This window comes from Balaenoptera physalus (assembly GCF_965194825.1).
Source record: "Balaenoptera physalus genome assembly, chromosome: 6".
Classification (NCBI taxonomy): domain Eukaryota; kingdom Metazoa; phylum Chordata; class Mammalia; order Artiodactyla; family Balaenopteridae; genus Balaenoptera; species Balaenoptera physalus.
This window is the reverse complement of record NC_138885.1, coordinates 45106379-45129367: the sequence shown is the minus strand read 5'-3', so window position 1 is coordinate 45129367 and position 22989 is coordinate 45106379. Positions and strand designations below refer to the sequence as shown.

General features: G+C 40.4%; 1 protein-coding gene and 1 long non-coding RNA gene across 6 annotated transcripts in view; one reads left to right on the top strand and one right to left on the bottom strand.

Moving 5' to 3' along the window:
- Positions 1-246: 246 nt before the first annotated feature.
- LOC309662422 overlaps positions 247-22989 on the top strand; it is a 140867-nt gene continuing 118124 nt past the window's right edge. For all 5 annotated transcript variants that reach the window (XR_014264644.1, XR_014264645.1, XR_014264646.1 and 2 more), the window contains exon 1: positions 247-366. This is a non-coding gene — a long non-coding RNA (uncharacterized lncRNA). The remainder of the gene's footprint in view (positions 367-22989) is intronic.
- On the bottom strand, positions 6016-19522 carry LOC309662419 (caspase-6-like). Its single transcript, XM_082465232.1, has 2 exons — positions 16848-19522; positions 6016-15628 (listed from the first exon to the last, which is right to left on the bottom strand). Exons 1-2 carry the CDS (start codon positions 16926-16928, stop codon positions 14834-14836), a joined length of 876 nt encoding a protein of 291 aa, XP_082321358.1. The 5' UTR covers positions 16929-19522; the 3' UTR covers positions 6016-14833.

Genomic DNA, 22989 nt, shown 5'->3' with positions numbered 1-22989 from the left:
GGGGTCCGGCTCCCACGCTCTGCGAGCCACTTCCCCAGCGGGCCAGGCTGTGTGGAAACAGGCCGGGCCCGGGCTCCCCGCCGCTTCCCAAGAACTAACCGTCCCAGGTGTGCCCTATTACGCGGCCGCCGGGGCCTCCCTTCCACCCGCGGAGAATTCCCGAAGAGCCCAAGGCCCGGGCTGCTCGCGGTGGGCGGGGCCCACCTGTCTCGGCCCCGCCCCTTCCCGGGCGTCCCAGGTGGCTCGGGGCGGGGAGGAGCCGCACCAACGCCAGCCCGCCGCCAGTGAGCTGCTACCCGGGACCGGGAGCCGGGAGCAGGGAGCCGGCCGGACGCGCGGACAGGCCCGGCGAGCGCGGCGGCGCTGGTGAGTCGGGCGGGCGCAGCGGGGTGGGGGCGGCGGTCGGCGGGGGACGGCGGGCCCCGCGCCCGGGTCCTGCGGGCCGAGCGGCTGCGGCGGGCAGTGCGGGGCTCCCCTGCCTGGCGCGCCGGCGGAGCGAGCGCGCCGGGGTCGCGGCACAGCGGAGGGGTCGGGGTCCCGTAGCTGCCTGGGAGCGAACAGCTGCGACCCTCTGCACCGGGCTGGAGCTGGGGGCGGGGGCGGGCGCGGGGACAGGGCCGGGGCTGCGTGGGTCTCTGAGCGGCCCGGGCGGCGCGGAGGCGCTCTGTCCGCGGCGCTGGTGGGGAGAGGGGAGGCTGGGGGCCCCACTGCTGCGGAGAGCGCGGAGCTGCGCGGGGGGCTCAGGCCCGCGGGGGAGACCGGAGCGAGCGCCCGCCTCCCCTTCTGCGGCGCTTCCCAGGGGCCGCTCAGGTGCCGCTGCTCAGTCTGCCCGGCGCTTTACTTTTGGTGCTGGTGTTGAGTGTCCGACATACACCTGGGTTAGTTACCTGGGGCTTCCAAAAAACTGGGTATGCAAGGCTGCTCTGACTCCAGGGCCCTGCGCTTGTAAGGCTCCATCCAGGGCTGTGTGTCCTGGGGCGCTGTCGGGGGTTGGGGTGGAGGCAGGGGTGCGCAGGTGCGCTGCATCTCCCGGGCCCTGGCCATCGGTGTGATAAAGTGGAAAGCGTCTAGAATTTAAATTCTAGTTACTAGCTGTGTGACCTTGAGCAAGTTGCTTAACTTCGCTGATTCTCAGTTTGCTCAAAGGTAAAAAGGGTATTATAATCATTACAACGGCCTTAAGTTATACGATGTTCATAAAGCCCATAGCACGTTGCTTGATGAAAGTTCTCTCCATTTTTCCCCCTATGTGTTAATGTAACACTTCATGCCTTCCAGAGGTCCCCACTCCTTTCTGAACAGAAGGGAGATCCAGGAGGCTCAGAGTACCCTCCTTTAGGAGGGAAGGGGGTAGTGGTGGTGTGTGTTTTGGGGGGTGGCATTTTTTCCACTCTCACTTGTTCATGGCTAGGCCTCCTCCAGGCAGTTTTACTTCCTGCCACCATTCTAGAAGCCAAGTTTGAGAGGTGACAGTGCACAGGTCCTGAATATAGAAGGGATGTTATCGGCTTGCTTTCATCATTACTGACTGTATTTGTCAGAATTCTTTTCTTTGGGTTGGGTTTGGTCACTTGAAAATTGCTTTATGCAGTATAGAAATTGATTGGGTCACATAAATGAAAAGGCTGAGGGTTTTAGCTTTAGGCATAGCTTGATCCAGGGGCTCACATAGGGTTGCCGGGCTTGTTCTCTCTCTTTTTCCCTCTGTGTTGACTGTTCTTAGTCTGGAGTGATAAAAAGCACTGGCATCTCAGGCTTATCTGTTCCTTTAGAGAGAGGGGGGGATAGGAGGGATGTCTCCCTCTTCTTCCATCACCTCCATCCTTATAGCAAACGTTATTGATACACTAGACCAAAGCAGGGCCAAGCCATCTCAGTGGACGGGGAGTGGGTTTCCACCGTAGCAGTGGGTACTTTGCTCAGGTGCCACTGTGATAGTCAATCCCACCCCAGGTGCCGGGCATTAGGCAAGGACAGTTCCCAATGAGAGCTCTGACTTCTGGGCAGATAAAATAGGACCTGTTCATTGCACTCTCTCTGCCTTTGCTCACCACCGCCTAAAGAAGTCTTTAGTAGAGTGTAGACTGCCTGGGTGCCATGTTCCATCTGTCAATTGTCAAGTCTTATCCCAGGCAAGGAAGGCATCCTGCATGTTCCTCCTTTGACTCCTTGTTTTGTTGTTTGCTTGTTGGTTCATCCATTCATTCAACATTTAATAAATGCCCGGCATACACCAGGGCCTCTGCCAAGGGTGAACATGTTTGCTTTTGAGAAGCTCACGGTCTAGTTGGAGAGGCAGATGTGCAGAGAACAGAGTCTGGGACTGTGTAACTGTCTGGGGACAAGCAAAGACTTCCCAAGGAAACTGTACTTGAGCTATGAATTGGAGATAGTAGGGGATAGTAGGAGGAAAAGTCGCAGGGACTTCCCAGGCCAAGTGGTGTGGTGTGGTGTGGTAGGGTACTTTCTGTTGTAAGTAACACTAGTTAGGTTACTTTACTGTCTTGCTTACGAAGTCTAGAGGTAGGTGGTTCAAAGTGGCCACAGTTCTGGGTTGGCTTCTTGAAGATTCTCTGGGTTTTCCCTGCCCTGCCACAGGGTGACTGGAGCTCCATCACGCCTTCACGTGATAACATCTAGAGCAGAAAGGGAGGGAGACGGCTTGCTTCTCAGTGATTCTCTAGATAACAAAGGTCAGAATTTCTCAGAGGTTCCCTGTGTCACTGGCCAGAACGGTCATACGCCCGTGCTGAGCCAGTCACTGGCAAGGGAGGAGAGGGTGGCTGTGATTGTGGTGGCCCAGCAGTGTTCTGGAGCTGGGGGAGGGGTCACCTTCCCTGAGCACGTTGGTGCCCCTATCTGAAAATCGGAATTCGGTTAGCAAGGCAGAAAGCGAGACTGCCTTGCCTGTCGGGCTGTTAGGTAGCCGGTCACCCGTGTCTCCTGCAGGTGGTGACAGATGATGAAAGACATGGCCTTACGGGCAAGCAGGAGAAGCTCAGGATGATAGGAGAAGTGTAGGGTGTGGCGGAGGGGAGGGAAGGAGCTGAGGTTGGAGGCGCAGGTAGAGACAGGAAAACCCTGTGTTAGATGCCCTCTGGATATCACTAAGAAGCCTAAATCTCGGTCCCATTCCTCAAAGAGCTTACACTCAAAACCTGGGAAAGTTTTTCTGGGTCTGTCACACTCCCATAGTAACAGCAACAGTGGCTCACTCTGGGGGGGTAACTGTGCGGGGATTAGGGTGGAGGAGTTTAGGGAGGGGCCGTGTGTAGTTTGAAGAAGCCTCACAGCTGGTTCTGCCGTGCCTCCCACTCCCCAGTGCCCCCTTCACCCCTGCCCCTTATTGAGAACATTTGCTCTAAATCATGTCTTTGTTTCGCCGTCCTTACCTGTCTTCAAGCTAACAGGCTGGGACTGGGAGAAGATGCAGTTAGTGGTAGATCCTGGACTAGGAAAGAATTCTCCTGATGGTAGCGCAGCGGGTGAATACTATATAATCGTGTTCAGTAGGATACCAGCCTCCACTGTCTACTGCTTTTCTTTTTTTTAAACAGCATTTTAAAAAATTTTTATTTATTTTTTGTACAGCAGGTTCTTATTAGCTATCTATTTTATACATATTAGTTTATATATGTCAATCCCAATCTCCCAGTTCATCCCACCCACCCACCCCCGCTTTGCCCCCTTGGTGTCCATACCTTTGTTCTCTACATCTGTGTCTCTATTTCTGCCTTGCAAAGTGGTTCATCTGTACCATTTTTCTAGATTCCACGTATATGCGTTATATACGATATTTGTTTTTCTCTTTCTGACTTACTTCACGCTGTATGACAGTCTCTAGGTCTATCCACGTCTGTACAAATGACCCAGTTTCATTCCTTTTCATGGCTGAGTAATATTCCACTGTATGTACCACATCTTCTTTATTCATTTGTCTGCCGATGGCATTTAGGTTGCTCCCATGACCTGGCTATTGTAAATAGTGCAGGAATGAACACTGGGCTGCATGTGTCTTTTTGAATTATGGTTTTCTCTGGGTATATGTGCAGTAGTGGGATTGCTGGATCATATGGTAATTCTATTTTTAGTTTTTTAAGGAGCCTCCATACTGTTCTCCATAGTGGCTGTATCAATTTACATTCCCACCAACAGTGCAAGAGGGTTCCCTTTTCTCCACACCCTCTCCAGCAATCGTTGTTTGTAGATTTTCTGATGATGCCCATTCCAACTGGTGTGAGGTGATAGCTCATTGTAGTTTTGATTTGCATTTCTTTAATAATTAGTGATGTTGAGCAGCTTTTCATGTGCCTCTTGGCCATCTGTATATCTTCTTTGGAGAAATGTCTAGTTAGGTCTGCCCATTTTTTGATTGGGTTGTTTGTTTAATGTTGAGCTGCATGAGCTGTTTATATATTTGGGAGATTAATCCTTTGTTGACTTGTTTGCAAATATTTTCTCCCATTCTGAGGATTGTCGTTTTGTCTTGTTTATAGTTTCCTTTCTTGTGCAAAAGCTTTTAAGTTTCATTAGGTCCCATTTGTTTATTTTTGTTTTTATTTCCATTAATCTGGGAGGTGGGTCAAAAAAGATCTTGCTGTGACTTATGTCAAAGAGTGTTCTTCCTATGTTTTCCTCTAAGAGTTTTATGGTGTCCGGTCTTACTTTTAGGTCTTTAACCCATTTTGAGTTTATTTTTGTGTATGGTGTTAGGGAGGGTTCTACTTTCATTCTTTTACATGTAGCTGTCCAGTTTTCCCAGCACCACTTATTGAAGAGACTGTCTTTTCTCCATTGTATATCCTTGACTTCTTTATCATAGATAAGTTGACCATAGATGCATAGGTTTATCTCTGGGCTTTCTATCCTGTTCCATTGATCTATATTTCTGTTTTTGTGCCAGTACCATATTGTCATGATTACTGTAGATTATAGTATAGTCTGAAGTCAGGGAATCTGATTCCTCCAGCTCTGTATTTTCCCCTCTAGATTGCTTTGGCTATTCACGGTCTTTTGTGTCTCCTTACAAATTTTAAGAATTTTTGGTCTAATTCTGTAAAAAATGCCATTGGTAATTTGATAGGGATTGCATTGAATCTGTAGATTGCTTTGGGTAGTATAGTCATTTTCACAATATTGATTCTTCCAATCCAAGAACATGGTATATCTCTTCATCTGTTTGTGTTATCTTTGATGTCTTTCATCAGTGTCTTATAGTTTTCTGCATACAGGTCTTTTGTCTCCCTAGGTAGGTTTATTCCTAGGTATTTTATTCTTTTTGTTGCAATGGTAAATGGGAGTGTTTCCTTAATTTCTTTTTCTGATCTTTCGTTGTTAGTATATAGGAATGCAAGAGATGTCTGTGCATTAATTTTGTATCCTACAACTTTACCAAATTCATTGATTAGCTCTAGTAGTTTTCTGGTGGCTTCTTTAGGATTAGCTGTGTATAGTATCATGTCATGTGCAAACAGTAACAGTTTTACTTCTTTTCCAATTTGAATTCCTTTTATTTCTTTTTCTTCTCTGATTGCCATGGCTAGGACTTCCAAAACTATCTTGAATAATAGTGGCGAGAGTGGACATCCTTGTCTTGTTCCTGATCTTAGAGGAAATGATTTCAGTTTTTCACTATTGAGAATGATGTTTGCTGTGGGTTTGTCAAAGGGTTATATGCCCTTTATTATGTTGAGGTAGGTTCCCTCTATGCCCACTTTCTGGAGAGTTTTTTTTTTTATCATAAATGGGTGTTGAATTTTATCAAAAGCTTTTTTTGCATCTATTGAGATGATCCTGTGGTTTTTATTCTTCAATTTGTTAATATGGTGTATCACATTGATTTGCATATATTGAAGAATCCTTGCATCCCTGGGATAAATCCCACTTAATCATGGTGTATGATCCTTTGAATGTGTTGTTGGATTCTGTTTGCTAGTATTTTGTTGAGGATCTTTACATCTATATTCATCAGTGATATTGGTCTGTAATTTTCTTTTTTTTGGTAGTATTTTTGTCTGGTTTTGGTATCAAGGTGATTGTGGCCTCGTAGAATGAGTTTGGGAGTGTTCCTTCCTCTGAAATTTTTTGGAGGAGTTTGAGGAGGATGGGTTTTAGCTCTTCCCTAAATGTTTGATAGAATGCACCTGTGAAGCCATCTGGTCCTGGACTTTTGTTTGTTGGAAGATGTTTAATCACAGTTTCAATTTCATTACTTGTGATTGGTCTGTTCATATTTTCCATTTCTTCCTGGTTCAGTCTTGGAAGGTTATACCTTTCTAAGAATTTGTCCGTTTCTTCCAGGTTGTCCATTTTATTGGCATAGAGTTGCTTGTAGTAGTCTCTTACAATGCTTTGTATTTCTGCAGTGTCTGTTGTAACTTCTCCTGTTTCATTTCTAATTTTATTGATTTGAATCCTCTCCCTCTTTTTCTTGATAAGTCTGGCTAAAGGTTTATCAATTTTGTTTATCTTCTCAAAGAACCAGCTTTTAGTTTTATTGATCTTTGCTATAGTTTTCTTTGTTTCTATGTCATTTATTTCTCGTCTTATCTTTATGATTTCTTTCCTTCCGCTAACTTTGGGTTTTGTTTGTTCTTCTTTCTCTTGTTCCTTTAGGTGCAAGGTTAGGTTGTTTATTTGAGATTTTTCTTGTTTCTTGAGGTAGGATTGTATTGCTATAAACTTCCCTCTTAGAACTGCTTTTGTTGCATCCCATAGGTTTTGGACCATCGTGTTTTGTTGTCATTTGTCTCTAGGTAATTTTTTATTTCCTCTCTGATTTCTTCAGTGATCTCTTGGTTATTTAGTAACGTATTGTTTAGCCTCCATGTGTTAGTGTTTTTTACCTTTTTTCCTCTGTAATTTACTTCTAATTTCATAGCACTGTGGTCGGAAAAGATGCTTGATATGATTTCAGTTTTCTTAAATTTACGGAGGCTTGATTTGTGACCCAAGAATGTTCTATCCTGCAGGATGTTCCGTGTGCATTTGAGAAGAAAGTGTAATCTGCTATTTTGGGATGGAATGTCCTATAAATATCAATTAAATGTATCTGGCCTATTGTGTCATTTAAAGCTTGTGTTTCCTTATTAATTTTCTGTCTGGATGATCTGTCCATTGGTGTAAGTGAGGTGTTAAAGTCCCCCACTATTATTGTGTTACTGTCGATTTTCTTTTTTATAGCTGTTAGCAGTTGCCTTATATATTGAGGTGCTCCTATGTTGGGTGCATATATATTTTTAATTGTTATATCTTCTTTTTGGATTGATCCCTTTATCTTTATGTAGTGTCCTTCCTTGTCTCTTGTAACATTCTTTATTTAAAGGTCTATTTATCTGATATGAGTATTTCTACTCCAGTTTTCTTTTGATTTCCATTTGCAAGGAATATCTTTTTCCATCCCTTCACTTTCAGTCTGTATGTGTCCCTAAGTCTGAAGTGGGTCTCTTGTGGACAGCATATATATGGGTCTTGTTTTTCATCCATTCAGCAAGCCTGTGTCTTTTGGTTGGAGCATTTAATCCATTCACTTTTAAGGTAATTATCGATATGTATGTTCCTATGACCATTTTCTTAATTGTTTTGGGTTTGTTTTTGTAGGTCCTTCTCTTGTGTTTCCCATTTAGAGAAGTTCCTTTAGCATTTGTTGTAGAGCTGGTTTGATGGTGCTGAATTCTCTTAGCTTTTGCTTGTCTGTAAAGCTTTTGATTTCTCCATCGAATCTGAATGAGATCCTTGCCGTGTAGAGTAATCTTGGTTGTAGTTTCTTCCCTTTCATCACTTTAGATATATTGTGCCACTCCCTTCTGGCTTGTAGAGTTTCTGCTAATAAATCAGCTGTTGACCTCATGGGAGTTCCCTTGTGTGTTATTTGTGATTTATCCCTTGTTGTTTTTAATAATTTTTCTTTGTCTTTAATTTTTGTCAATTTGATTACTATGTGTCTCTGCATCTTTCTCCTTGGATTTATCCTGCCTTGGACTCTCTACGCTTCCTGGACTTGGGTGGCTATTTCCTTTCCCATGTTAGGGAAGTTTTCAGCTATAATCTCTTCAAATATTTTCTCAGGTCCTTTCTCTCTCTCTTCTCCTTCTGGGACCCCTATAATGCGAATGTTGTTGCGTTTAATGTTGTCCCAGAGGTCTCTTAGGCTGTCTTCATTTCTTTTCATTCTTTTTTCTTTATTCTGTTCTGCAGCAGTGAATTCCACCATTCTGTCTTCCAGGTCACTTATCTGTTCTTCTGCCTCTGTTATTCTGCTATTGATTCCTTCTAGTGTATTTTTCATTTCAGTTATTGTATTGTTCATCTCTGTTTGTTTTCTAGGTGTTTGTTCTTTAATTCTTCTAGGTCTTTGTTAAACATTTCTTGCATCTTCTCAATCTTTGCCTCCATTCTTTTTCCCAGGTCCTGGATCATCTTCACTATCATTATTCTGAATTCTTTTTCTGGAAGGTTGCCTATCTCCAGTTCATTTAGTTGTTTTTCTGGGGTTTTATCTTGTTCCTTCATCTGGTACATAGTACTCTGCCTTTTCATTTTGTCTATATTTCTGTGAATGTGGTTTTCGACTGTCTACTGCTTTTAAAGCATTTAGCCTGTTTTCATTTGAAGTATGAAGTGAGAGCTGCTTTTTGTTTCCATTTGACGTGGTGGACATTGGTGGGCATTTGGAGTTAGATTGGCAAGCAGGATGCTACTTCTTATGATCCTCTGTCCTCAGTATCTACTTAGCACAGAAATTGGCAGAAAGATCTAGTCACTAATCCTGGAAGAAAGGAGGGAGTGTAGGGCAGCATATTTTGTTGTTTCCATCAGCAGACCTGCCCAGGGCTGCCCAGGATCACTGGCAGAGTGTGAGGGAATGAGGTAGAGTGATGCCTTGGGCAATCATTCATTCACAGATGTTTATTGAACACCTACTGGGTGCAGACACTGCTCTGGAGATAAAAAGACTATATAAGAAAGACAAAGTCTGTTCTCATGGAGCTTACTCTTTCCTGGAAGGAGATATATTTGTTTTGTCTCCTATGTCAGGTGATGAGAAGTACTATAATGAAAAATAAGGTAGGTTAAGAGATGACTGCAGTAGTTGGAAACAAGCTGGACATAGTGCTACGTATCGTAAAAGTTTAGTCTCTCTCTGGTTTCCAGCAGAGAAATATGGCCAGAGTGGGTATGGTATTGGGCCAAAAAAAAGACGTTCCTTTGGAGGAACGGGATTACATATTGAATAACTTGATCTTAAAGCATTTCTTTCATGCAGAAGCTCTTTGTTATACTTCACATAGTTCCCAAACATGATTTACAATGACTTATAAAATGCAGTACCAAGTGATGAGAAATAAGTGAAGAAATACAAGCAAAGGGAAAATAAAGTTCATTTCTTTCATCATTGTGTTCCAGAATTGTTTAGATTTGGTAGCAGGGGAAGAAGGATGTGTGGTGATAAAAAATGTGGTGATTCATGCTCAGGCTTCATTACTTAAAAGGTGACAAAATAAATTTTTGATGCCTCAGAAAGTTATAACTTTTTTGGGTCTGTGTTTAAAGAGTCAATTTTATTTGATAGGAAAAAAGAGTCTCTATACTAAAGATGTATATGAAAATTATCTCTTGAGTTCAAAGAAATTTAATAGTATTTTTTAGGTCAGTATGAAGTGCATTAAATGTTAACAGAGATCAAAAGCCTAATTCCAGGGTCAAATAATATGGTATAAATAAAAATTGGTGAGAATTTAAGTTTGGACTCATACTGGCTGGGAAAATATACAAATCCAAATTAAAATTTACAGCATACAAGTGTTGTGCAGAGGTGATTTTGATTACCTATTTTTACTGGCTTATTTGTTTTCTTATTGTTGAGCTTTGAGGGCTCTTTACATAATCTGGATATATGTCCTGTGTCAGAAAGGTGATTTTCAAATAAATTCTCTCAGTCTGTGCCTTATCTTTTTATTCCCATAGCAGTGTCTTTCTCAGGGCAAAAGTTTTTTAACTTTAGTAAACCAATGTATCAATCTTTCTATGGATTAGACTTTTGTTGTTGTATCTAAGATTCTTTGCTGAACTACAAGTCTTGAAACTTTTCTACATTTTCTTCTAGAAGTTTCATAGTTCTGTGTTTTACACTTAGGTTTATGATCCATTTTGGGTTAATTTTTATATAAGGTGTAAACTATGAGTCAAAAATTATTATTATTATTTTTTTGGCATGTGGAATTCCAGTTGTTCCAGCACCATTTGTTGAAAAGACTATGCTTTCCCTAGAATTGTATGGAAATTTTTGTAGGAAATCAATTGGCCATAATCGTAAGGATTTATTTCTGGATTCTCAATTTTATTCCATTGATCTATACGCCTACTTTGTGACAACACTACACTGGCTTGATGCTGTGACTTTATAATAAATTTTGAAAATAGGTAGTATAAATCCTCCAATTTTATTTCTTTTCAAAATTGTTACAGCTCTCCTAGTTCCTTGGCCTTTTCATATAGGTTGTAGAGTCAGCTTGTCAATATCTACAAAAAGTCCTGCTGGGATTTCAATGGGTTTGCATTGAATCTATAGATTCGTTTAGGAAGAATTGATATCTTTACAATATTGAGTATTCCAATCCATTAACACAATATTGTTTATCACTTTGTTTATTATTTCTGTTTTTATTTTTTTATCAGCATTTGGTAGTTTTCAGGATAGAGATCTTCCACATGTTTTGTTAGGTTTTTACTTTAGTATTTCATTTGGGGTTGCTCTTGTTGCTAATATATAGAAATACAATTGATTTTTGTATTTTGACATTGTATTCTGTTACCTCTGTGAAGTCACTTATTTGTTCTAGGAGGTTTATTTATAGATTTTTTTGGGATTTTCTACACAGACGGTCATGTTATCTGTGAATAATGACAGTTTTATTTTTTCCCTTCTAATCTGGATGCCTTTTATTTCTTTTTCTTGCCTTATCCTACTGGCTAAGTATTGTAGTACAATGTTTAAAAGGAGTGGTGAGAGAGAACATCCTTGCCTTGTTTCTTATAATAGGGGAGAAATAATCTTTCACTGTGAAGTATGTTAGCTGAGAATTTTTATAGGTGCCCCATGAGGTTAAGGAATTTCACTTGTATCCCTAGTTTACTGAGAGTTTTTATTATGAATGGATTTTGAATTTTGTTGTATGCTTTTTCTCCATCTATTGACAGGATCATGTGATTTATTCATATTTACTATGGTGAATGACATTGATTGATTTTCAACTGTTGAACCAGCTTTGTATTCCTGGGATAAACCCTACTTGGTTGTAATGTATTTTTGGAAAAGACTGTGTAAGATTGCTATTTTTTCCTCCTTCAATATTTGGTAGAGTTCATTAGTGAAACCATCTAGGCCTAGAGTTTTCTTTGATGGAAGGTTTTTAAACTACAAATTTAACTTCTTTAATAGATATAGGACAATTCAGGTTATCCAGTTTTTCTTGATAAGTTTTGATTGTTTATATCTTTCAAGGAATTGGTCTTCTTCACCTAAGTTGTCAAATTTATGGGTATAGAATTGTTTGTGGTATTCTCCTGTTATTCATTTAATGTCTTTGGGGTCTGTAGTGATGTTCCCCCTTTCATTCCTGATATTGGTAATTTGTGTCTTCAATCATTTTCTTAGTCTGTCTAGAAGTTCATCAACTTTATTGATCTTTCAAAGATCCAGATTTTGGTTTCATTAATTTTGTCTGTTTTTCTGTTTTCAGTTTTATTCATTTATGCCCTTTTTATTTCCTTCACCTTGCTTTGGGTTTAATATGCTCCTATTTTCTTAAGGGGTAAGCTTATGTTACTGATCTGAGATTTTTCTTCTGTTTTAATATAAGCATTTAGTGCTATACATTTACCTTGAACCACCGCTTTAGCCTGCATTCAACAATTTTGATATGTGCATATTCATTTTTATTTATTTAAAATTAAAATATTTAAAATTTCCCTTGCGACTTCCTCTTGACCCATGTGTTATTTCAAAATATGTCATTTACTTTTCAAATACTTGGGAATTTTCCAGAAGTCTTCTTGTTATCGATTTCTAGTTTAATTCTCTTATTGTCCCATAATATTTTTTTTTAAATTTATTTATTTATTTATTTTTGGCTGTGTTGGGTCTTCGTTGCTGTATGCAGGCTTTCTCTAGTTGCGGTGAGCGGGGGCTACTCTTCATTGCGGTGCGCAGGCTTCTTATTGTCGTGGCTTCTCTTGTTGCGGAGCACGGGCTCTAGGTGCACAGGCTTCAGTAGTTGTCGCATGTGGGCTCAGTAGTTGTGGCTTGCGGGCTCTAGAGGTCAGGCTTAGTAGTTGTGGTGCACTGGCTTAGTTGCTCCGCGGCATGTGGGTTCTTCCCGGGCCAGGGTTTGAACCCGTGTCCCTTGCATTGGCAGGCAGATTCTTAACCACTGTGCCATTGGGGAAGCACCGTCCCATAATATAATTTGCATGATTTTTATTCTTTTAAATTTATTCATATTTGTTTTATGGCCCAGAATATGGTTTATCTTGGTGAATGTTCAGTGTGCACTTGAAAAGAATGTGTATTCTGCTATTGTTGGGTAGAATGTTCTGGAAATATTAGGTCACGTTGCCTGATAGGTTTGTTCAGGTCTCCTGTGTCCTTAGTGATTATCTATCTACTTGTTTTATCAATAACAGAGAGGCATGTTACAATAGAATCTCCAACTACAGTTGTCCATTTTAAAATTTCTTGTTTCAGTTCTGTCACTTTTTGATTCATGTATTTTGACCATCTGTTCTTAAGTGCAACTTTAATAATATAATAGCTAGTTATTTTACCAGTGAAAGCAAGTTTATTCTGGAATAGCCCAAGGAATTGCAATTCAGGATATGTGAACTATGGTATACCATAGGCAAATCCACAAACAAGGAAGGGGAACTTGCTTTTATAGGGAAAAGCGAAACTTGGAAGGAGCTGTAATACCCAAAGAGTCCTGTTGCAGGAAACTGGGAGTCCAGTGTATGGAGGCTTCTCATTGGTTGGGCTGCTACAGTGTCTGATTGGCTGGGCTGCCTTCCAGCAGAGAGAAGAAGCAGCAATACCTCCCTGTTTGGAGTAATAGATGGTGCATGGTGGGCCCTGAGAGCTCCCCCTACAGGCCATCCCAACTCCAATTTTAGCAGAGGTTTCTTTAATTCCACAGTGCATACACATTTAGGATTGTTATGTCCTCTTGGAAAATTGATCCTGTTCTCATTATATAATATTCCTCTTTATCCTGGTTAATATTCCTTGTTCTGGGGTCTACTTTGGGTGTTAATAATATAGCTACTCCAGCTTTCTTTTGCTTAGTGTTTGCAGCCATATCTTTTCCTAGTCTTTTCATTTTAACCTGTTTGTGTCTGTATATTTAAGGAACATTCCTTGTAGACCTCAGATAGTTGGGTCTTACTTTTTAAATCAATCTAACAATATCTGTCTTTTAACTGGTGTATTAGACCATTCACATTTACTGTGGTGTTAATATGGCTTAATTAAAAACCTACCATCTTGGTAGTTATTGTCTCTCTGTTCCATTTTTCCCTATTATCTGAGCATTTCTTGATTCCCTTTTATCTCCACTTCTTATTTATGCTTCTTTAACATTTTTAGTGATTCCCCTAGAGTGAGTGTTTATTTATATCTATATATCTTTAATTAATCAGAGTCTACTTTCAAGTAATATTACACTGTTTCATGTGTAGTCTAAGGAACTTTCAACAGTACGTTTCCAATCCTTCTCTTCCATCCTTTGTGTTATTGTTATCATTTTTCTTCTACATATGCTGTAAACAAAATATTGTTACTGTTTTTGTTTTAGACGGGGGCGGGAGGGGGGAAGGGTGGGGGGGTGGTCAGCAAACCTTTTTTTTGTAAAGGCCCAGAAAGTAAATATTTTGCTCTGAGGCCACATATGGTCTCTGCTGCATATTCTTTTTTTTCTGAAACAACACTTTAAAAATACAGAAACCATCCTTAGCTCACAGGTCATGCAAAAACAGACTGCAGGCTGCATTTGGTTTGCAGGCCATAGTTTGCTGATTTTCTTTAAACATTGTTACCTTTTATAGCAATTAAATATCAGAAAAAGAAGAATTGTATTTGACATTCATTTGTTCCATTTCTAACACTTTTCATTTCTTTGGGTAGATCCAAATTTCTCTCTGGCATCATATTCCTTCTGACTCTAAAACCTCATTTAGTATTTCTTGTAGTGTAGGTCTTTCGGTAATGAATTCTTTCAGTTTTTGTTTGCCTATTGCAGTTATTTCTCCTTCATTTTTGAAAGATATTTTCACTAAGTATAGAATTCTGTGTTGACAGTTTATTTCTTTCAGTACTTTGAAGATGTTGCTTCATTGTCTTACTTGCATGCCTTCTGACAAGGTGTCTTCTGAAATTTTTATCTTCGTTCCTTTGTATTTAATGTTTCATTTTTTCCCGCTGGGTTTGAGACTTTCTTTCTTTTTTTTTTTTTTAGCTTTCAAAAACTTTTAAAAACATTATAAAGTTTTATAAAATGTCACAAAATACTAGTTAAATCAGTCAGATATTTTGAGTAAGCTTGCAGTTTACTACAAATGTCAAGTATTACAAATGCTTGAGGATTTTTATTTATAGGAATTTCCTGAGGATTTCATTTCTACATATATGAAACCCCTTCACCATGTCCAACATGAACTATTTTTTTAAAGTTCTCTCATTTAAACATTTAAAATTGCTGTACCATTTAAATTGCTTCAATTTAAGTATTTAGTGATACTTCTTTATATAAAAATACAGATACATAAAACAAAATAGCACCTATCATTTAGATTTTGGAAAGAAATGCAGCTTTTTAGTTAGCATTGAGGCAAAGCAGGGCACCTGCTTCTTTCCAATTGCACTTGGTTCTCTGCAGATATCCACTCGGCACTGAGAAACTTGCCTGTTCACCAGCGTGAGGAGTTCTGTGAACTCTAAGGAGGAGCTGAATTTTCCCAGCATCTCGCACAAATCTTGAATGTACCATGAGCCATTCACAGTTTCCCGATGAAAATAACCTTCTGCCACAGAGTAACACATGAGGAAGTCTGCTCCAGCAGGAAGTGTATAAACTGAGGCTGCATCCACCTGGGTTAGGTTGACATCCAGCTTGTCTCTCTGATGATCCACTACATCCAAAGACATGACTGGCACATCATGCTGGTTTCCCCGACATGCCTGAATGATAAATATCTTGGGTTTTCCAACCAGGCTCTGACACTTGTCTCCTTTGAACAAGCCAGTCAGTGTCTGAATTTCAATTTTGGCATCATATACATAGATGTGGTTGCCTTCACCATGACTCAGGAAAACGCACAAAAAGCAATTGGCGTCTGCGTGGCTAGTGGTTGATGCCTTATGAATTTTGAGCAGTAGTTCTTCTGCTTTAAGATCATCAAAGCATTTCACTTCCAGTCCTAGATCTGAAAACCTGCACTTAAGATTGTCTCTGTCGGCGCTGGTGCCCCGCCTGTCTGGCAGGGTTAAGTGCCAGAAGATGCTCTCGTGATTGAAGATTAAAGCAATTCCTCTCCTCTTAGGGTCCCTTTTGTACGTTTCTGCCGTATCAAACACTTCTCTGTTTATGAAAAGTATAAAAAACAATCACTTAAGTCATATTAAATAATGAGCTCCTCCAAGCCCAAGGTCAGCATATAGAATAGATAGAGGTCTGCTGCATCCTCCTCCTCTGCCAGGCAGACAGACCACTGGTGTGCCCCAGGAAAGCCTCCCAGCCATACTGGCAAGGAAAGTCATGAAATATTGGTTTGGCCAAAAAGTTCCTTTTGTATTTAAGTAAAAAGACACATTTTCCATTTGCACCAATAACTTTATTGAACAACGTATTAACCGTTTTGTTCCATTACCTTCTGCCATTTCTCAGGCTACTTCAATTCCATCTTCCCAAAACTTTTTATCTTTTTGAGCAAAGAACTGTTCCAGGTGCCTTTTACAGTCTTCCAGGAAATTGAAATTTTTTCCATTAAGAGAATTTTGTAAAGACCGAAATAAATGGAAATCCGAAGGTGCAATGTCTGGTGAATACGGCAGACGAATCAGAACTTCCCAGACAAGCTGTAAGTTTTTGCCTGGTCATCAAAGAAACATGCAGTCTTGCATTATCCTGATTCAAGATTATGCGTTTTCTGTTGACTAATTCTGGACACTTTTCATTGAGTGCTGCTTTCAGTTGGTCTAATTGGGAGCAGTACTTGTTGGAATGAATCGTGTCATTTTCCAGAAGGAGCTCATAATAGAGGACTCTCTTCCAATCCCACCATATACACAACATCACCTTCTTTGGATGAAGACTGGCCTTTGGTGTGGTTACTGGTGGTTCCTTTTGCTTGCCCCACTATCTCTTCCGTTCCACATTATTGTACAGTATCCACTTGTCATCACCCATTGCAATTTGTTTTAAAAATGGAATGTTTTCATTACGTAAAGAATCACATGTGGAAATATGGTCAAGAAGGTTTTTTTTCACTTAACTTATGTGGACTCCAAACATCAAAGTGATTAACATAACCAAGTTGGTGTAGATGATATTCAGTGCTTGATTTGGGTATTTTGAGTATTTCGGCTATCTCCTGCGTGGTATAACGTTGATTGTCCTCAGTTAATGTCTTGATTTGATCGCTCTCAACTTCAACTGGTCTACCTGACCATGGAGTATCATTCAGTGAGCAGTCTCCAGCGTGAAGCTTTGCAAACCACTTTTGACACGTTTGATCAGTCACAGCACCTTCTCCATACACTGCACAAATCTTTTTTTGCGTTTCGGTTGCATTTTTACCCTTCTAGGGACGGCATCTGTTTCTGTCATGTTTTGTTCACCTGCACCGCAAACTCCACGGAGCCCTGGCGCTGAGCTCATTGAAGCTGAGTGCGCAGCACTGATGCCCAGGCAGCCTCCGCTTCCTGCAGCCGGGCCTCAGCCCCCCGAGATTTTCTTTTTGTCTTTGATTTTCAGTCTCTGATATGCCTGTGTGTGTGTGTGCACGTGCGTGTGTGTGTGCACGCATGCACACATGTGCACATGCCTGCACATGCTTAGTTTTTATCCTCTGTAGCGTTTTTGAGTTTTTGGTTCTGTGGTTTGGTATCTATCATTAAGTTTAGAAAATTCTCAGCAGTTATTTCTTCAAATATTTCTTTTGCCCTATTCTCTTTCTTTTCTCCTTCTGAAATTTCAACTACACCTAGGTTAGGACTTTTGGTATTATTCCACAGCTATTGGACACTTTGGTTTTGCTTCATTCTTCATTTTGTTTCTCCTTATTTTAGTTGGGGACTTCTGTTGACCTATTTTCAAGTTCACTGATTCTTTCCTTGGATGTGTCACATCTACTGAAGAATGCCTGTTGAGAGCATTCTTCATTTCTGTTACTGTGTTTAGCCTTTCCAGCACTTCCATTTGATTCTTTCTTATAGTTTCCATCTGTTTAAAAATATGCATTTGATCTTTCATGTTGCCCACCCTTTCTATTAGGGTCTTTTACCATTAATTACAGTTATTTTAAATTCTGTGTCTGATAGCTTCCCCATATGTGTCATATCTGAGTCTGGTTCTGTTAATGGCTGTGTCTCTTGGCAGTGTTGTTTGTTCTTGCTTTCTGTATGCTCTGTAATGTTTTGTCAAGACATGGACATCTTGTGTAGGACATTAGAGACTGAGATAAATAGTTTTTATTCCTGGAAATGGAATGCCTTTCTATTTCTGCTAGCCCTTTAGTGTGGGGAATTGATCGTTCTGGTCAGGAGTTGACTGGATTTGAGGTGTGTTGTTGGTGAGCCTATCCTCAGGGCACCACAGACTTCAGATTCCTCTAGTGACACCTTGAGTTTAGAGTTGGGGCTGGTTTGCTGAAGGGCTTTTCTCATTGTTTCAGTGTCAGCCTTAGGTCTTCCTTCTGCACTGTGCCTCAGAGTGGTCGGCCTCCATGCTCTTTCAACTCTCCCATCAGTGTTCCGTTGTTATTTGTTACTTGATGCTTGTTATCCACTGTCCAGGTGCATCTGCTTCAGGTAAACAAGTGCTCATGTCCTGTTTCTTCCTGCAGGTGCCTGGTTCTCCTTAGATTCTGGGCTAGTTTGTTACCCTGTGACCTCAGCTGCCTGACAGATTCAAGAGAGTTATGAACTTGCAGTTTATCTGTCTTATTTGTAAGCATGGGAGTGATGTTCTTTTCAGCTCTCTACACCCTGAGCAGAATTCAAAAGCCATGATTTGATGTTTTCCAGCTCTTTCTTTTTATGATCTTCATGTAAAATCCTGGAACTGTTTTCCTTCCTTCTGTGCTTTATAAAATGTCATTTTTACATTTTATACATATGGTTTGCAATTCTTACCTGGGAAACAGAAATAAAATACAAGTCTTGGGCCCCAGTGTTTTAATTGATATATGTTGGGATCCAGGCATGGGTATCTTCTACAAGCTCCCCAGGTGATTCTGATGTACGTCTAGGTTGAGAACCCTTGGTCTAAGTATCACTTATAACTTTTCCTTGCACAGAGGTGCTGTTCCAGTATAAACGACCAGATGAAATTTCAGGCTGTGTACATTCACCCCTGTGACTTTGTGGAGTTGTTTCCCTCCTAATTGTGCCTTCAGTGGCAGTTAAGTGCCTGTGATCTAGACCGACAGTCTCATAGAATGGGGAGGAAACTTGGAGTTCTTCCTATTTAACTTTCCACTAATGTGAATATCCTCCTTGACAATCTATGGCTTTGGTTCTGCTTGGGGTCTTTCAGGGGCTGGAAGCTGTCTGCCATTCACAATAATAAACCCCATTGTGAGACAGTTTCACTTGTTTGAGGTGTTTTCCTTCTATTGAATTGAAATTTGTCCTTTTATAAGCTACCAAATAATTTGTCTAGTTCACAGCCTTGCAAACTGTTTTGAAAAAAATCCGTTTGCATGACCCAGTGCACATGCCTGTGCACATACACACACACACACTCATTTGCATGACAAGCATTTTATGAAACAGCACTTACTGTAAGTCTCCTACCTCTAGATTGATTTCATGACCCACCTATGGGTAGTTTTTTGCGGTATGAAAAATGCTTATCCAGCCCACCTTCCCCTAGACAAGCTTTCAAAGCTGTCACGACAGCTCTCCTGGCTCCTCAGGGTTTTCTTGTGCCTGGTGTAATGCTGGTTCCTTTGGCAATGGTTCAGCTTCCTCACTGCCCTGGCCAGAGTCATGCACTAGCTGGGCTTCAGTGTGTGGAGTCTTCTGCAAATGAACAGCCTAGTTCAGAGGCCAGGGCTCTGCAAGTGGTAGATCAATTCAGAGTAGAGGAAGGTCTCTTGTCTTTTTCTAGACATCATTTCTAGTCCTGTGGCCCAAATTCAGTGGGATGTAAATTGAAGCCATCTCTTGAGGAATATTGTTGATGGCTTTTCTTTGTAATTTTTACGTGTCCTTCCAATTTTTTCACATTAATAACACGTTATTCTAATTAGCTACATATGCATAATTATTTTTCAAGAGACTGAACTCCTTAGACGTCAAGAAGATTATTTCCTTCTTTTTCTCCATGGTGACAAGTACAAAAAAATTTTAATTTGTTGAATTAACCTTAGAAAACTGTGTTCCCAGTCAAGAAACTTTGGACTTTTAGCACCATTGCTTTGGTAACAGTTGTGCTACCAACCTTATCTTTAACTTACCAAGAGGGCAGTGGACAACCCGGGAATTTAGATGAACTTGTCACCTTGATACTCATGCACAAGACACTGGGGCCAGTGCTGGGTGAGATGCCCAATATTTCACAGCCTACGGCCTGGTTGGGGACACATGCCACGTAGGATGAGTGTCAGTGAGTTGTGTAGTGGGTGGGCATGTGCTCTTAGAGGTCACAGATGAAAGAAAGGTCACACAACTGGTCAGGAAAGACTTGATTTTGGCCTTGAAGGTAAGCATCAGACATATGCAATGGAAGGTATTTAGGGTTGGAGAGGATTTGGAAGGAGAAGAATGCTATTTTAATAGTCTCCCAAGTTCTACAAAATCTTTGCTTTCTCTGGGAGTGGCTTGGGTCTATAGGATCTGAGAGAAACTGTAGGTAAGATACAGAGGGAAATCTAATTTAAATTGTGTGTGTACGAAGGATAGACATTAACCAAAGGTAATAGGCTCTGTTTTCCTCACCCCCTTCCCCCGTCTCTGAGTCTTCAGGGACTCTGACAGTTGTAGTTTGGAAGTGACTTCTTGTCATGGTGAGGGTTCAGCTTGCCAGGGGCCACCTCAGGGCTGTTCGGTTTAGCTCTGCCTCTTTGTGGTTTCCATCAACTTTTAGAGCAACATTCACAGCTATTGACTAATTTTTTCTACTTTTTCTCAGAGGGTTCTTAAACAGATGTGTTAATAAGAAACATACATTCTCATAGTGTGTCACATCTACCACTCCTCAAGATCCCCTGCATCTGTGAGACAGTCTTCTGAGTATTCTTGTGAAACAGTGACACCATCAAAATATTGCATGAAAGCCAGATATTGCATCATTGGTGTCATATTGAAAACATCTCATTCATTTTGGGACTGTTTTGCTGTGGTAGGAAAATAGGGATGGAAGTACATTATGAAAAAAAAATAGGCACTGTGTGTGTGGTATTTGTCCCTCAGCGAGGTTTGGGGACCACAGCTCCTAAGCAGCTACAAGAGTAGTTAGAACAAAGATGAGGGCTGTTGAGTAATCCCCCGATGTCTTGCTCTGCAGGGTAGGTATTAGTGTTACCGAGAAATGTACATCACACTTTCCTCTTAGAATCTAGTGCCAGGGTGGTAGTTTATCTTCTGGGAAGAACTGATAAATCAAACAGTGGAAACCTATATAAGTCTTTATATTTCTTTGTGCCTTTGCAGCCAGGAAGCCTGGAGCTAAATGTAAAAATCCTCAACTATCGTGATAATTTTATTTCAAGTTGTAAGGACAAAGATTTCCTGTCTTAATATGGTTTCATCTTTTTAAAAACAGTAACTTTTATTTTTTTTCTTATTACCACAGTGATACATGTTCATTACAGAAAAGGTGGAAAATAATAGATTACCTTCCCCATCAGATATTTTCCCGCCGCACAGTAGTCGGCACTGTTTATGTTCTAATCATTTTCATTTCTAAGCATATATGTGTATATATATTTTTTTCTTAAAAAAATGAAATGATACCTTTCACACTATATTAAAACTTTATTTAAAAAACTTAATCTTTATAAACATTTTCCATGTCTTTAAATATTCCTGCACAGCAATATTTTTTAATAGCTAGTATAATATTCCATCATGAGGCTGTATCTTGTTGGCTTGATTCAGCCTTCTGTTCCTATAAACAACTCTGTCATGTACATTCTTGTAGCCAAGTCTCAGCACATCCATGATTATTTCCTTAGGACAGAGTTTCAAGAAGTGACACGATTGCTTAAAGGGCTGGAATATTTTTAAGGCTTTAGATATATATTTCCATGTTGTCCTCCAGAAAGTATGAGCTAATTGCCTAAAGTTTGAGAGTGCCTTTTCCCCAAGCCTCTTGCAGTTCCAAAGTGATTATTGTTCAGAATCTCTATCAGCAGGAAGGACTTCAGGCTGTGGCCACGTGAGGAGGTTGCACATCCTCTTCCCCAGAAAACAACTCTGTATCTGGACAAAATGAGCAGAAACAGCGTTCTGTCACTTTGGTAATGCATCCATCACACAACAGTCTGCGAAGCTGCCCCTGCCCTGTGGGTGCAGAGGTGTTGTCTCAGCAGGGGAGGACCAGCCCCTTTGCTGCCCAGATCCGAGGGACTCCCTGCATTTGTGCTGGGCGATGCCTGCACCCAGTGAGTGTTTTTCCAGATCCCTTCTCCCCTGTTTCAGTTTACTTTGAATCTTTAAAAAATAAAAATAACAATATTCTTTTATATTTATTGCAGAAAAAATAGAAAATAAACATAAAGAGAAGAAAATTAAAAGCACCGATAAGCCCTCTTAGTGTGTGTTCTTCTGTATCAGCTCATTTCAGTAGAACTTTTGCAATGGGAATGTTCTGTGCTGTCCAGTACAGTAGCCACTGTCTTCCTGTGTTTACTGAGCACTTGATGTGGCTAGTGTAACTGAGGAACTGAATTCTTAATTTTGGTTAATTCTTATTAATTTAAATTTAAATATCCACATTGGCTAGTGGCTATAGTGTTGGGCTGCCTAGTTCTATTATTTCTATGACATGGAGGCATGAATACATACATATGTAGTTTAAAAAAACAAAAATAGGATCATACTGCCTATTGTATTTTGTATCCTCCTTTTTCTGGTTCACAATATATCGTAAACATAATTTTAATAGGTGACATATTAAACTGAATGGATGTACCATAAATGGTTTAACAAAATCTCTGTTGTGCCTTCAGGATATTCCCAATAATTTGGTATTATAAACAGCATTGAAGATAATCTTTAGAGCTAAAGTTGTGACATTATTTATGGAGGGTAAATTCTTATAATTTGATTTATCAAGTAAAATTTGATACCATTTTCCAGACCTCTCTTTCAAGAAGTTCTACTAGTGAACATTCTTACCAGCATGAAAATATATGAAAGTATCTCACCCTTATTGCTGTTAATTTGAAATTGAGATAAATACATGTGCCATAAAATTCACCCTTTTAAAGTGTACAATTCAGTGCTTTTTGGTATGTTCACAAAGTTGTGCAGCCATCATCACTATCTAATTCCAGAATGTTTTCATGACTCTACAAAGACATCTCATACCATTAACAATCACTCCCCATTCCCTCCTTCCCTCATCCCCTGACGATCTCTAATCTGCTCCCTATTGTATGGATTTGCCTATTCTGGACATTTCATGTAAATGGAATCATTCAGTATTCAGCCTTTTGTGTCTAGCTTCTTTAGCATAATGTTTTCAAGATTTAAGGTTCAGAAACCAGTAC